The 14,369-nt window shown below is 39.7% G+C and overlaps 1 protein-coding gene across 1 annotated transcript; it reads left to right on the forward strand.

Moving 5' to 3' along the window:
* The first annotated feature begins 460 nt into the window (after positions 1-460).
* On the forward strand, positions 461-13,492 carry LOC123378016. Its single transcript, XM_045031469.1, has 7 exons — positions 461-594; positions 6,416-6,566; positions 7,923-8,016; positions 8,848-8,966; positions 9,942-10,084; positions 11,525-11,722; positions 13,012-13,492. The coding sequence occupies exons 1-7, from the start codon at positions 569-571 to the stop codon at positions 13,121-13,123; spliced, it is 843 nt and encodes a 280-aa protein (XP_044887404.1). The 5' UTR covers positions 461-568; the 3' UTR covers positions 13,124-13,492.
* Positions 13,493-14,369: the final 877 nt, after the last annotated feature.

Genomic DNA, 14,369 nt, shown 5'->3' on the forward strand with positions numbered 1-14,369 from the left:
TAGCATTGAAGAGAGGTGCCTACACCAAACAAAATAAAAATTCTTTGAACAGCAACATAACTTTCCATTCAAAGTATTATTTTTAATTATTATAGTTTTTCAATAACTGGACACCACACACAATGAACTTTTGTATAGGTGACACACTAAGCAAGGCCAAATGAAAATTCAAATTGGCAAAATATGAATGCAATTTAAGAAATTCTAGAAGTGAAGACAAGTGAGCACTTCAGAGATCCATCAGGATCTTGATATGTGTATCACCAACCTATCTTCAGTCAGCTCACTCTCCAGACAACTCTTGGGAAAAGTGCTAATTGCTACCGCTAGAGCAGCACAGGAATTCAATTGATGCGCATAAGAGATTGGTAACAATAGCTCCTGACATGACTGTGTGTTGCGAGGTGACAGCTTGTTTCCTTGGCAACGGTGATTATGGAGTTCCATCCAAGACTCTGATCAGGGCTACAACTTTTCAAAGGATGCAGAATACAGCCCCACTCGGGGGAAGATGGGAAGAAAATATTTTACTGTAGACAAATAGCTTTATGCAAGTCGTGAGAGGTTAATGCAACAGCAAGACATGTCAAAAAGGTAGGAGGAATGAAAGAGGAAAAGTAGCTTTAGTCTTTGTACTGTTGGCTTGACACACTTTGAATAAACAAGATAGTGTTACAAGATTGAATATCTTTTTAAAACATACAGTTACTGTGCCTGAATTGTTGATGGTGTCTGTTATGCAATAGAAGCAATCAAGAAATATGTCTCTTTCTTGTTATTTAATTACTGCAAGACACTCAGTGTTGTAATATAAATGGATTATTTATGATAAGTACAAAAGTCACATTGATTAAGATGCTAAGTTTGCAGTTAAGTTCATGGAAAGCTGCATGGAATTTGAGTAATAAATATACCAGTAATGGCTCGTTATGTCTGTTATAGCTAATTGTGTTAATTAAATTTCTTTTGCAGGGTAGTTTTATTTTACAGAAAGCAAGATAATTTATGTTACAGTTAAGGATAGAGATGCATTGTAACAAAGTACAGGTGTGTATGTTACCAAATTATTTTCAAAAGCATTACATCAAAATATTGCTGAGGGTCTCATGAAACCCGTTCAAGAAAATAAACAGGAAGTATCAGTCAGTCACCCACTGTACCTAGGGTTTAGACAGCTCTCAGAATAATGCTTGATCTTACCTGCATTGCATTCACCTGTTGCAATACCTAGGCACAGTGCAGTGAACTGAGAAAGAAGGGTTAGTCTCAATTCTGAATTTCCTGGCTTTTACACGACATGTTTAAGTTAGATTTGTAGGTTCACTTTACGTTCATTTTTGCATATCTGCTTTGGCAGGTGCAACTGACTGATCCAGCAAAGTGACTGGGTCCCCATTTTGTGCATACAAACTGCTATTTGTGGGAGCAGTTTGGAGAGGGAAATGACCAGATATCTGATATTCACTTGCAAAAAATGGCAACTAGAAACTGGCTAAAATTTTGACCTATGCTGTTTTTCTTTTTGGGTTTAACATCCATATTTTGTTTATTTTTCTCTTAATGTATGATGCTAAAAACTCGATTAAAATGAGTATTTCAATTCATCAGTATTTTCGGAGTGGCCTTGTATCACCATTACAATAACTCTGGAGCACTGAGATGTTGATTGTGGGCTGGATCATGTTCCCAGTGAAGCCAACAGGAGCAGGATGGAAATGTGGAGGGCTCTTGGTGCTCCTTAATGCTGTTCCAGCAGCATGCAAGGACTGTAAAGGGGCCCCAGGGAAATTCTCTTAATATAGGAGTTGCATTGGGGCAATATAAACACCCCCTTCCCACCATGGGCAGCACATCTAATAGGCTGGGGAAGGCTGTGCCCCCCCGAACAGCCCCACATGGCCCTGCCCATGCTTCACCCCGAGGCACCCTCCTGCTGCTAGTTGGCCCCAGCCCAGGCAGGCTGCTCCTCTTCCGGGAAGCCTACTGGGGCTAGGGTGGCTGGGATGGCCCAGTGCTGGGTGGGCCCCAGGCAGAAAGAATGGGCCGGCCCAAGGGCTAGCCTCCCTGAGCCCTTGGTTCACCCACCACTCATGCTTCCCCCTCCCCAGTGTACGGGTGTGCTGGAGACAGGACTTGGGGCATGAGGGAGCATTCTGGAGTGGCGAGGGGAATAACTGTAGTTCAAAGCACTATGACTATTCTGATCTGCAGAGCAGTCCACAGGGTAGTTGGAGTAAGGCTGCTATAAATTAGACCAGACCCCACGGCTACTGTAACTTATAGTCAGAGACATTCCAGCCCCCAAAGCAGCCCAGGATCAAGGCAAGGCAAGGAATGGCCTAAAGGCACCTTTGCTCCCACTCCTTTTGTGGTGCATGTTCTGTGCTGTCTCCCTCATGAAGCAGAACACAGAATCCGGTGCAAATCCTGGAACATTTCCATTTTCATTAGATTTGCAGCAGCGTCAGAGGAAGTGTTTTGAAACACTGCTTTTGACATTGTCAAACATTGCAAATACTGCACAGGAAAAGTTTCCATCCCAAACATCTTCACTGCCATCTTCAGAGATAACACAGGGATAGCTTTTCAAAGCATTGCATTAGCTTTTAATGTTTTCTATCTTTAAAGTCAGTTGGAGTCAGACATATAAAGCCCATGCACTGCACTTGGAAAATGTAGCCCATTCTGTTCCCATTGCCTATGGAAATTTTGCCATTGATTTCAATGGGAGCAGATCCATTTCACCGATATGCCATTGACATTGGGCAAGGTTCTGATTCTGTGAGGTTCTATCAGTGAAGTCCATGGGACTACATCATCTGTTCACTGGCATGACTCGGTACTTCATTAAATCATACCCATTGTTTGGAGCATAGGTAAAATACTATGAAAGGTGCAGTAGCTGTGTTATGTGCACAGCTTCCAGTTTGCAATGTCAAATATTTCAGTTTTATTCCCTACTACTACCACTAAAAAATAAAATCCACAATTCTTCAATCAAGGCTACACAAGCTAAATCTTAGGATCATTCTGCTCTCACTTATATCAGGGTAGATAACACCAGTCAAACCATGGAGTCACTCTGGATTTACAATGGTGTAACAAAGAGCAGGATTTGTCAGCATGTTTTTTATTTAAATTAAGCAGCTATTTTATCTGTATAGCATAAGAAAAATAAAACATAGGGAAACCACCCACAGCACCAAAGCTCTAACTGATTCAAACCATATTTAACCCTTTAAAATCAACATCTAAGCCACTTTTTTTGCTTATTGGGTCAGATTCTGAAATTGTGTTCATGGATTTAATATCAGGTGCACAACTACACTCATGCTATTAGAGACTCAGTTGATGCCAGCTAAAAGAATCGGAGCCTACACGTGCAAAAGATATGTGCAATATGTGTTTTTCACTTGACAATTTTGAGTTTCTCCCTCAACCTCTTTTCATACGATTTCTAAAATACAGGCAACGCTGCTTGCTTTAAAGACATTATAGATCATCACTGAGAAGAGAGAGAATGCAGTGGGGTTATAGCCACAGTGGGTTTCCATTAGCGCATTAGTGAAATTAATTCCTCTCTCATAAGGATTTAGATCTGTGATTTATGATAACCAGTTTTTCACTGCTGGCAAAGTGAGGGGAAATGACTCAGCCTGGACAGACAGCATACATCTCATTTTTTCACTTAATAGTTGACATAATCTAGAGTGCTGCTCCCAAAGGTGTCACTGGAGATTCATATCCAGCCAAAGGGCCTCGCAATCAAGGCAAAGAATTTTGGTAGTTTCATACATTGTAAGCGGTAATTGTTTTGAATTGTATCCTTCCTGAGTCATTGTAATTTCCTTTAGATCAACTTTAAAAGGCAGTAGTTGAAAACGAGAGAGAGAGAACACTGGGCATGACAAGAGACAATGGGTTCAAACTACAGCACAGCAGATTTAGATTAAATCTCTGGAAAAAAAAACTTCCTAACTATAAGAACAGGCAGACAATGGAACAGATGCCTAGGGAGGTTGTGGAAGTTCCTTCACTGGAGGTTTTCAAAAGGAGGCTGAACAGCCACCTGTCTTGGACGGTTTAGACACAACAAATCCTGCATCTTGGCAGGGGTTTAGACTAGGTGACCCTGGTGGTCCCTTCTAATCCTATGATTCTATTTCCTGAGCAAAATCTGTTACAATAATGCTTGATGTCTAGCTGAAACGTACTGAAATCAAACAGTGCAGAGTCCAAAGCTCCATCCTCTGTCGCTCCTGTTGCAGCCCACCTGACATTCTGAATTGCTCCTTCCAGCTATCATTTCTAGAATTCTGAGTGCTAATTCAATACCCATTTATGCAGTAGGCAAAGACTTTTATAGTAAATTGGAGAGGATTCTGCTGCAGCAATCATGCTGACTGCAGAAAGTCCAAAGTTAGAGGTGGATCTTCAGCATGGGCAGTGCATGAACCGCAGGCTGGGGGAGGCTAGCCCCCAGCCCCACCCCTTCTGCCCAAGGCCCTGCCACTTCCACGTCACCCACACTGGAGCCCAGAGCCTCCCTCCCACCCCACCCCACCCCACCAGTCCCCACCCCAGGCTAGTGCTCCTAGACCCAGAGTGCCAGCGACGCAGCCCCAGCCGCAGAGTGTGGTCACAGCACAGGGACCAGGGAACTGGCAGGAGGGAGTCTGGGGGCGGACCATGGGGGGGCATTACATTTACTACAGCACCTTTCACAAGCACTAAATTTATGTAAAAAACAAACAAAACCAAAATAAAAACATAAGAGCAAAGACTTATTTCAAGTCACATTTTGTGTGTGAGCACATACATGAACAGAAAAATATAATCGTTTACATTATTTAGAAGTTTATCCTTAACATTTACGACAAAATCACATTTTCACAGAAGTATGGAGAAGATGCTATCCATAACTATGAAACCATTTCTATATATCTCACCTACTAATACCACTTTATTCAACCTGCAATGAATCAAGAGGGCCTCAGACCTCTACGTAGCAGCAATGTAAACACCATTTCAGATGGTCTAGCCACACGTTGTCCAAATGTAAATAATCACTCCATCCTTTCTTCATGGGGCTACTCCATGGTTCATCTGCTTATTTTTAACACTGTACCTGTATAAAAACTAGGCCAACATTTTCATATCTGCTTGCCTAAAGACAGAGAGTGTATTAAAGGATCTAAAAAAAATAGGCTTGTTTTCAGAAATGCAACACACCACACAGCTCCCAATCAAGTCACCTGTGACTGGATATTATTTATTATTGTTCTTTCAATCCCAAAAATAAGACAAAACAAAAAAGATAAGAGGCGCAGTTACAAATGATATTTCTACTTTGTCATTTATGAGTTAACATTATGAGCTTCCAGATAAAAATCAGACAAGATGTTGTGGGTGTGTTTGATGATACTTGAAAAAGGCAAAACAGAATCTTAGTTAGGCAAGTAGTAAATCTATTCATGATTATTTTCAAATAGGTATGTAACCTTGATTTTATTCCTTGTTTTACTTAATTTGTCTTTTACACTCTTGCTCACCATGAAACTTTCATTACCATCCCCACTAGAGTCTTTTAAAGCTGCTTTTTATTTTCCACTTCTGATCCCTTGTGTAATTGTTTTAATGATATTTCTTGACCGTTCGAAGAGCTTGTAGAGTAACAAGCAAATTATTATGCTGTATCCACTCAGTTACTAAGTTGAAGTGATTTTTCTAAAGTGTTCCACGGTAGATTTCTAAATTGCAGCCCCGGGCTAGAGATGTTCACTTTCTTTGAAGCACAATTGGAGCAATTATGCCACTTTTGTTAAATAAAATGTACCTTTCAAAATTCTCTTGGGCCCTAGTCTAGCAAAGCACATAAGTATGGGAATTCATTTGGACTATACATGTGCTTGAAGTTGCACACAAAGTTAAATTCTTCCCTGGAACCTTAAGGCATTGTTAAAAATTACTGCTAGGAGAAAAAAGGAAAAGATTCAGAACGCAACAGTAGGGTGTATTTCATACAAACTGTATAGTGTATCCCCAGATACAGCTAATCTCTGCAGGCCATATCATGCCATTGATTAACAGGCACAAGATGAGGTCCCATTGATTTCAATTGTGAGTTTGGCTTTCAAAGTGCTGCTACGACAAGGCCTGTCCTTACAATGTTAGGGCCCCATCCTGCAAACATCTATGCATGAGTAACTGTATTCAGGTGAGCAGCCCTCTGCATATCCCAGAGGGTCATGTTGGCACAATCTTGTCACATATGAGGTTTTATTTACATTTTGTGATTTAGTTAACATGCATTAAAGAGGAGCCTTGCTGCTTTGTTTTCCTTGTCCATGAAACAGCCTGCATCACATTCACCAAATCAAGAGCATATTAATGGTTTAAAGTGTTATCTCTTTAGCTCCTCAGGTCTGAATACAAGCAGCCATAGATTCTGTAAATCCTATTCCTCTCACTGTTCTGCTCTAAGTGATACAGATACTACTTTGCCAGTTTTATCAAGACACAGAGGAATACTCCAGCAGAGCACTGACTCAGGGATATCTTCACCAGTAAGTGTTCTGTGTATCAGTCTGGTTATGAGTTTATAGAAAAAAACACAGATGGAAAGTAACTTTATGGATGGACTCTCTTTCTACAAGATGCTAATGGATGTGTTCTGCCCACATTTAGCCTCCAGATAGGATTTGGTGGGCCAAATTTTGGCTAATCTAGGGAAAGTACTATAAGCAACCTGCAAATGGGTACACATACACGCTAAAAAAGCATACTCCATATGCTACCAAAGATCTTATTACAGGTAGTTGTGTGTCTAGCCAGCATACAGGCATCATCCGTGTGTGGGGCTGTGCATAGGTGCAATTGCTGGGCCAGGAATGGACTGGCATAGCTATGAAGACCAGATTTTGACTCTGAGGCTTGCCCTGAAATTCCTCTCTGCGACTGCTGGTCGGGAAGAGAAAATGTGTCAGACAGCTTCTGCTCCAGACTCCATTTCTGACTCTGGCTGCAGGTTTTCCGTGCTTCCATCTAGTGTCCTAAACTGGATTTTGTTTTATATATAGATAGATAGATAGATAGATACTCTCTTCTCATTCATGTGCTATTTCATAACTGACTTTTGTGAAGCATTTAACAAGTCATTGTTAAGGTAACACAACTCACCTGTAAACATTCACCTAGAATATATTAGAAAGATATATTAGAACTGCAAAAAGTACAGAGAGGGCAACCAAAATGATTATGGGTATGGAGGAGAGATTAAAAAGACTGGGACTTTTCAGTTTAGAAAAGAGACAACTAAGAAGGGGTATGACAGAGGTCTATAAAATCTTGAATGGTATGAAGAACATGAATAAGGAAGTGTTATTTACCTCTTCACATAACACAAGAACTAGAGGCCCCCTGAAGAAATTAATAGGCAGCAGGTTTAAAACAACAAAAGGACATGCATTTTCACACCGTGCACAATCAACCTGTGGAACTCATTACCGTGGGATGTTGTGAAGGCCAAATCTATAAAAAGATAATTAGATAAGTCCATCGAGAATAGGTCCATCAATGACTGTTAGCCAAGACTGTCAGAGATGCAACCCCAGGCTCCAGGTGTCCCTAAACCTCTAAGTGCCAGGAGTTGAGACTGGACGACAAGGGATAGATCACTAGAAAGTGTCCTGTTCTGTTCATTCACTCTGAAACATCTGGCGGTGGCCACTGTTAGAAGACAGATTACTGGGCTAGATGAACCATTGGTCTGATCCAGAATGGCTGTTCTTACATAAGATTGTGTGTATATTTTTTCTCCTGGAATAATGCCACAGGTTTTTGTATAAATCTGAAGATATTGTCCAGTGTTTAAGACCATTAATTAATTCTTTGTTTCTTTTCTTTTACATCCTTCCATTAAGCTTCCCTCAGATTCCTTCAAGTATCTCACTTGGCATGAGTTAAAAGAACATGATGTTCGCGGAAATGAGATTCGTTGCCCCCGGGTGAGAGAAGGTAAAGATGAAAATTTGTTCCTTTGAAAAAAAGACACATTCATTTTAAATCCTAAGTATTTTATCCTGTACAGAATTAAATACCAGGATGAAATCCTGGCCATTCTGAAGTTAATGGGAATTTTGCCATTGACTTCACCTCTACATTGCAGAAGTTTCATTTTTTTTAATCATTCAGACAACAGCTGTTTAAAATTTAGAGTTAAAAAACAGGAACAAATGTCAAAACTGTAGTTTCTATATTTTTAAATTAATGCTTGGAGATAACAGATGACAGAGTAAAACCCCAATCCTGAGAATGGTAACACACATGCTTAATTTTAAGCATGAGTGGCCTCGCTGAAATAAATGAGACTATTCCAGAGTATGAAATTAGGCATTTGTTTAAAATTAGGTAAGTGTTTACAGGATTGGGACCTAAATGGAGAAACAATTCAGTAGTACATTATCTTACTTATATTTATATTATATGAATATATACACACACACATGTATGCCAGCATTTTCAAATCGGGGGAGGGGGGTTGTAAAGTGAGGCACCTAAATAAAAGCTTTTATTCAGCATTGAGAGGAACAGGAAATCTCATTTAATAACAAGCCACCAATTCACAGTGACTGTAAATTGAATGTAAAGAGTTGAATTAGCACCCACAATATATGAAAATCTCCAAACTAATTTACTGCTCAGGAGTCTGGGAACCTACTTTGGTATAATACCGTGTATATTATTGCAACTCAAATATTTTCCCAACTACATATATTCTCTTAAAAAGTAACTAACTGCAGACACCGTATCACATCAGCTATTGAAAATATCTGTTTTTCTGAACAGGGCCTTCAGCAGAAGAGTTGTTTTTCAGAGGAGAAGAAGATGCCTTGCAAGCAAGAAAACAAGTAATGGAAAAAGAGGAATGGCAACAGAGGCTGCAAGAAAACTGGGAAAACTGTGCAGTAAGATCTTACTATTAATTATTGTTATTGATATAGCTCCATGTTGCACTGTATAATCAATGAACCAAACAAATAACTGGGCCAACAATTTAAGGGCTCTGACTGGGACAGAATAGTACATTACATTATATGTAAAAAGCAACAAAGAGTCCTGACGAAGTGGGTATTCACCCACAAAAGCTCATGCTCCAATACGTCTGTTAGTCTATAAGGTGCCACAGGACTCTTTGTCACTTCTTGCCTGCTCAGACACTTTTTGGAACAGATGGGTGAAAAGTGGATCCAAATTCCCCCCCTCCCCTCCATGCATGCTGGGCAGAATAGTTGAGCCGGCACAGATCGGGGGCTTAGGGTACTAATTTACTGCTGGTCTGGATCAACAGTCAATTGTGACCTCTCTAATAACGATGAGGTAGCAGAGCAGGAATTGTGACACTGTGTCACAGTGCCTCATAGGGCTGTTTTTGCGGTGGTACAGCTTACACACCTCTCCCTGCCTAAAGGCGCAGTCTAGCACATTGAAAAGAGAGGCCTTTATAAATGGAAAGTCCAGAGAATAGATGGATTTGGGGAGGGAGCTTTACATGTAATAATTGGGAGATTGTTTCAGGCATACCAGGGAGTGAGGAAGTAGATACAAATGTGAAAGTAGGTGAAAGAGAACAAAAGGACTCAGGAGAAACTCTTTGGTGGAGAGCATAGGGAAAGGAGGGGGTTGTCAGAGAGGATGAGGGTACAGATGTATGCAGAGTAACATTTCTGGCTACCGCTACCCTCCAGTAATTTGTTATTCATATAACAAAACATCAGTGCATGGTAGGTGGAGCGAACAAATTTAGCAACATATTTCTATTGTTCTAGGCCAAATTTGGCATCATAGTTTGTTTTAAATTAGGTATAACTCTTTTTAATAACTAAACATAAAAAGAAAAAAATAAGCTAAAGAATTTTCTTCGCATTTTTTCCCATCCCCAGAATTTGAACCTTTCATTTCAGGACTTGGGAGATCTTTACCAGCTAGAAAACTTTAACAGGATTCTCCGGAGATTAATTCGAGTGGAAAGGCTTTGGTTGGTGGACAATTCTTTGACAGACCTAAGTGCCATAAGGTTGCCAAGGTAGATGAAAAATCCTGTTGCCAGGTCCTATCCAGTATCATAGAAGTCAAAGGGAGTTTTGCCAGTGACTTCAATGGGAGCAGAATCAGGCCTTTAGTGATTAACAGAGCATAATATGTGCATGTAATTCTATTGAAAAATCCAGTTAATCTAAGTTCATGATATCCAAGAGAATTGAAAGCTATTCTGGGTCAGATTCTGCCACCTTGTTCATACTGAGAAGACCATAGCTCCATGAGAAGTTTCATCAAAGTCAATGATATCTTCTGCTAGGAGGAAAAGTTGTATCAGGTCAGTAGGAGGAAATGTACATAGAGATGATGGTACCTGACTCAAGGAGAGAAGCCAGGAGTTTCCATTGCAGTTATTTCCTAATGTGGAAATATATAGATATAGGGAAAGCTGAGGTTGTGTTAATAGTTGGAGTGGGAAATAATGGTCCCGCCATCCTAAAATGTAAAAGAAAGCTGTAAAGCTAAATTTTCAGCCCCGATTTGCAGCCATTGTTGAGGCAAAAAATAGCATTGCCCAATAGAGTTACATCAGTGTAAAATTGCGTGAGATCAGAATCAGGCCCCTGAAAGATGAACTCCTTTATCCACAGAACAGGTAAAAGCAGAGGCTGTAAACTTTCCCACACTTTGTTTGATGTTCCTCAGCCCTAACAGAGAATGGCACAGTCAAAGGGTGAGAAGTTAGCTCAGTCTGCATATCTGTCTCTTTACTAACAAAGTAAGAGCTGAGGTTGCATTCAGAGAGGATGTGTACAATGGTGTAAATTAGACCTTATGCTAACTCTGTCATGTTCCCTTAGTTAGTCCTACTTACAACCTTTGTCCCTACTTGTAAGGTTGTCTAAGTTGGTGTGATTTACACACTGAATTGTCAGAAGAAGGTATCAAAAGGTCTATGTTAAAGAAGCCCACATTCTGCTTTTCCTTTCTGACTGTAAGGGAGTCTAAATTAGCATACTGAGGTCTAGATCACACCCCCTTACACATCTCTACTGAATAGGACCCAGCAAGTGCCAGCTGTAGCTCCTGTGGTTTTTATAACGTGAACAGCTGTCCTCTGGAAACTGATTTGAGGTTACCAAAGTGAGTTCATGTTGGCCAGTGACCCTCCATCGGATGGTAATACCTTTTGGTCACTGACCTAGACTGGATTTAAACTGTTAACATTGAAAGGGGCATTATCACAACCCTGCTACAATCTGTTCAGATCCTCCTAAAATTAATTGTATTGAGTTAACAAGAATGTACTAGATCTTCAGCCAGTATAAAATGGCCTATTTCTCTTTAAATCAATAAAGCTACTTGATTTACACCAGCTGAGGATCTGGCCCTATGTGTGTGCACTGTATATGTTTTCACAATAATTAAGGATGTATATTCTTCTGTATATGTGATAAATGATGGCATACATTTTTGTACTTTACAGATGCAAAGAATTAAATGTCAGTAAAAATCATTTTACATCCTTCAAACAGCTGCCAAAGATACCTCAGATTCGTCACTTGTCACTGGCTGATAACAACATTGAGACACTAAGTGGGATATCAAACTTGAGATCTACTCCACTAGAATCCCTTATACTCAAGAGGAACCCCTGTGAGTTTAAAGAAAACTACAGGCAGCTGTAAGTCCTACATTATTGTCAGTAAAAACATGTACAGTGAGAAAATATCTGTTCCTATGAAAGCATAAATGTAATACACTATTGACACACGATAGTCTGAATTCTTCTTTGGGAGATGATGTTGATTGTGTTTTTTAAAGCTAATTTTTTCAAAAATATATCAAATATATATATATATATTTTTGAAAAAATTAGCTTTAAAAAACACAATCAACATCATCTCCCAAAGAAGAATTCAGAGGGAAAAAGCCTACTGGAAATTCATCCAGGTTCATATCAAGGAGTCTCCTTTCCTTTCTCCCTTCGAGGGAGAGGGGTTTTTGTACTCATGCTGGAGGGATTGGTTGCAGGCGAACAGGAAACCTCATGGAGGCTTCGTTCCAGAGAGGAAGCTAATAGATCCTGTGTCTGTATATATATATATATTCTACTGTACCCTGAAATCTGAGATCTAACAATGAGACAGTGGGAATCTCGTGAAACTTTATTTCATTTTCACAAGATTTATCCAAAAGGACCAAAAGAGAGGAAAAGTCAATACTTAACTTTAATTAATAATGCTGCCTTATTACATTGATATAGACTAGAGTGTCTCATGCCAAGGGGTTTAAAAGCACGTTCCAAAATAGATACATGCCAGGATTGCTTCTCCTCCCACTGGAATACAGTCACCTCTGGCACAGAGGGCAGTAGACATTAATGGCAGAAATTAAAGGTATTAGGAAGAAACACCATTTGTATGAAATAGTATACCGGGAGCTTTAATGTCCACAGAAGGCCTGATGCATTGATATCAGAAGATTTGAGATCAGGTCCATAGAGCAGACAGGACACAAGTGTTTACTGTCTTATAATGAAAGAAGCTCACAAGCATAAAATGCGTAAAACTGATTTTATCACAGCAGGATGAAAGTTGAGTCAAACACTTTGCAATTTGAACTCTTAGTTTCTAGGTGCCTGGGAATTTTAAACCTAATGCTTAGACTAAGCTACAAAGCCCTCCCCTTTGTGCTATGTTATACAATGGGCCTGATTCTCTATTCTGCTACAGGTGTTTTGCGCTTGTATAACTCCACTGACTTTGATGGCTTAAAACCAGTATAACACAGTAAACATTCAGATCCTTTGTCAGAGCTGGTCTCAAGTGGCAAACCCAGTTTGGGGTCTGAATCCAGATTTCTAGTATGTTCAGATACAATGTTTGCTTCTGGCCCATCTCTACTTTTGATCTTAAAAATTATCCAAGTAGATGCCTCAAAATACTATTTTTTCTCTGATTTCTCCTGTAGAGTGTTCTCCAATTTGCCAAACTTGAGAACGCTGGATGGGGTCCCAAAGCTGCCAGAGGATTGTCCACCTCCAGAGATCGGTTTTCTTTCAAAAATGTGCACCATACTGTAGCACTGTATTTTGTATCATAATGGAGCTAATGGAATTGCCATACTTAACAGAACTAATAAATCCAGTACATACACTTTTTTTTCTGATCAAACAGCTGTAGAGTCCTTCTTGAAAATGTGATCCAGTTGAATGTGCAAGAGAGATAAAACTGAGGAATGGATTTTAAAAGTTAGGCACACCTAAGTATATATACATCTGTGTACACATAATTAAGCTAGTGCACGCAAATGTATGTATGCTATTGTAAACTTCTAAGCTTGAAAGTCTGATCCTGAATGCTAGAAATATATCATGTTCCTAGTTCTCATTTCAGTGATTTACATTTAAATTAGAAATTATTATTAAATTAGAATAAATTGGGTTTATTGAGCCTTGTCTTCTCTTCTTACTGACACCAGCATAACACCATTGACTTCAGCTGAGTCCTGGGCCAAGATTTTAAAAAATAGGAGCTTAAAGTTAGGCTCCTAAATTCATATTTGGGAGCTGCTGGAAACTCAGCATTTTTGAATGCAGTGATAGTTGCCAGACTAGATGGAACAGATGGGTCAAAATCAGATATAATATAGACTCCTCATACTAACTTAAAGTTCCTTATGGTCAGTGAGACTTTTCAGGAATTCTGTTAAAAATACACAGGGAGGGGGACCTGCTGTCTCTAATATAAAGCTCTGCTCCACTCTGACATAGGGGCATATTTATGGCAGCATATATATATATATATATATATATATATATATATAGGTTTGTGAGGTTGCATATTATGTTGCCTTGTTTGATAAATTGGGGGGTAATTTTCCTCCCAACAATTTTTTTATGTGAAAGTGGGTTGTGTGGCCCACTTGTACCCTAAGAAGGGGCGTCCTTAGCTAAGAGGACTACATTACATTTAGAAGCTCAGATCTGCTCTATGTTTATGTTTCTAGCAGTTAGATAATATAGAAACAGGAAGGGAGACACACCAAAATGGAAGAATAGCTGTAGGGAACACCATCCATCACTGACCACATACATATTATCGAAACATGACTTGGGATAGAATTTTTGTAAATATCACAAAATGCCACAATAAACACCTATAAGAGGGACCCTATGTGTGTCAGGCATTTACTGGCTTAGAGAGCTGAGAAGAATACAAAGCTCCTTGTGATAAAGGCGCTGGCGTAGGGCTGAGATCTGGGTTCAACAGCCAGCTGTGTGTGACTTCCATGGGCAGGCATGTCACTCACGTCTCTCTCAGCTGTCA

This window comes from Mauremys mutica, chromosome 9 (assembly GCF_020497125.1).
Source record: "Mauremys mutica isolate MM-2020 ecotype Southern chromosome 9, ASM2049712v1, whole genome shotgun sequence".
NCBI classification, from domain to species: Eukaryota; Metazoa; Chordata; order Testudines; family Geoemydidae; genus Mauremys; species Mauremys mutica.

Excerpts from the sequence above, each read along its gene's own strand:
- LOC123378016 (XM_045031469.1), top strand. The coding sequence starts at position 569 with ATGCAACAGCAAGACATGTCAAAAAG. Across the intron at positions 595-6,415 it reads CAGCAAGACATGTCAAAAAG|CTCCTCAGGTCTGAATACAA; the intron begins GTAGGAGGAATG and ends TTATCTCTTTAG. Across the intron at positions 8,017-8,847 it reads TTGCCCCCGGGTGAGAGAAG|GGCCTTCAGCAGAAGAGTTG; the intron begins GTAAAGATGAAA and ends TTTTCTGAACAG.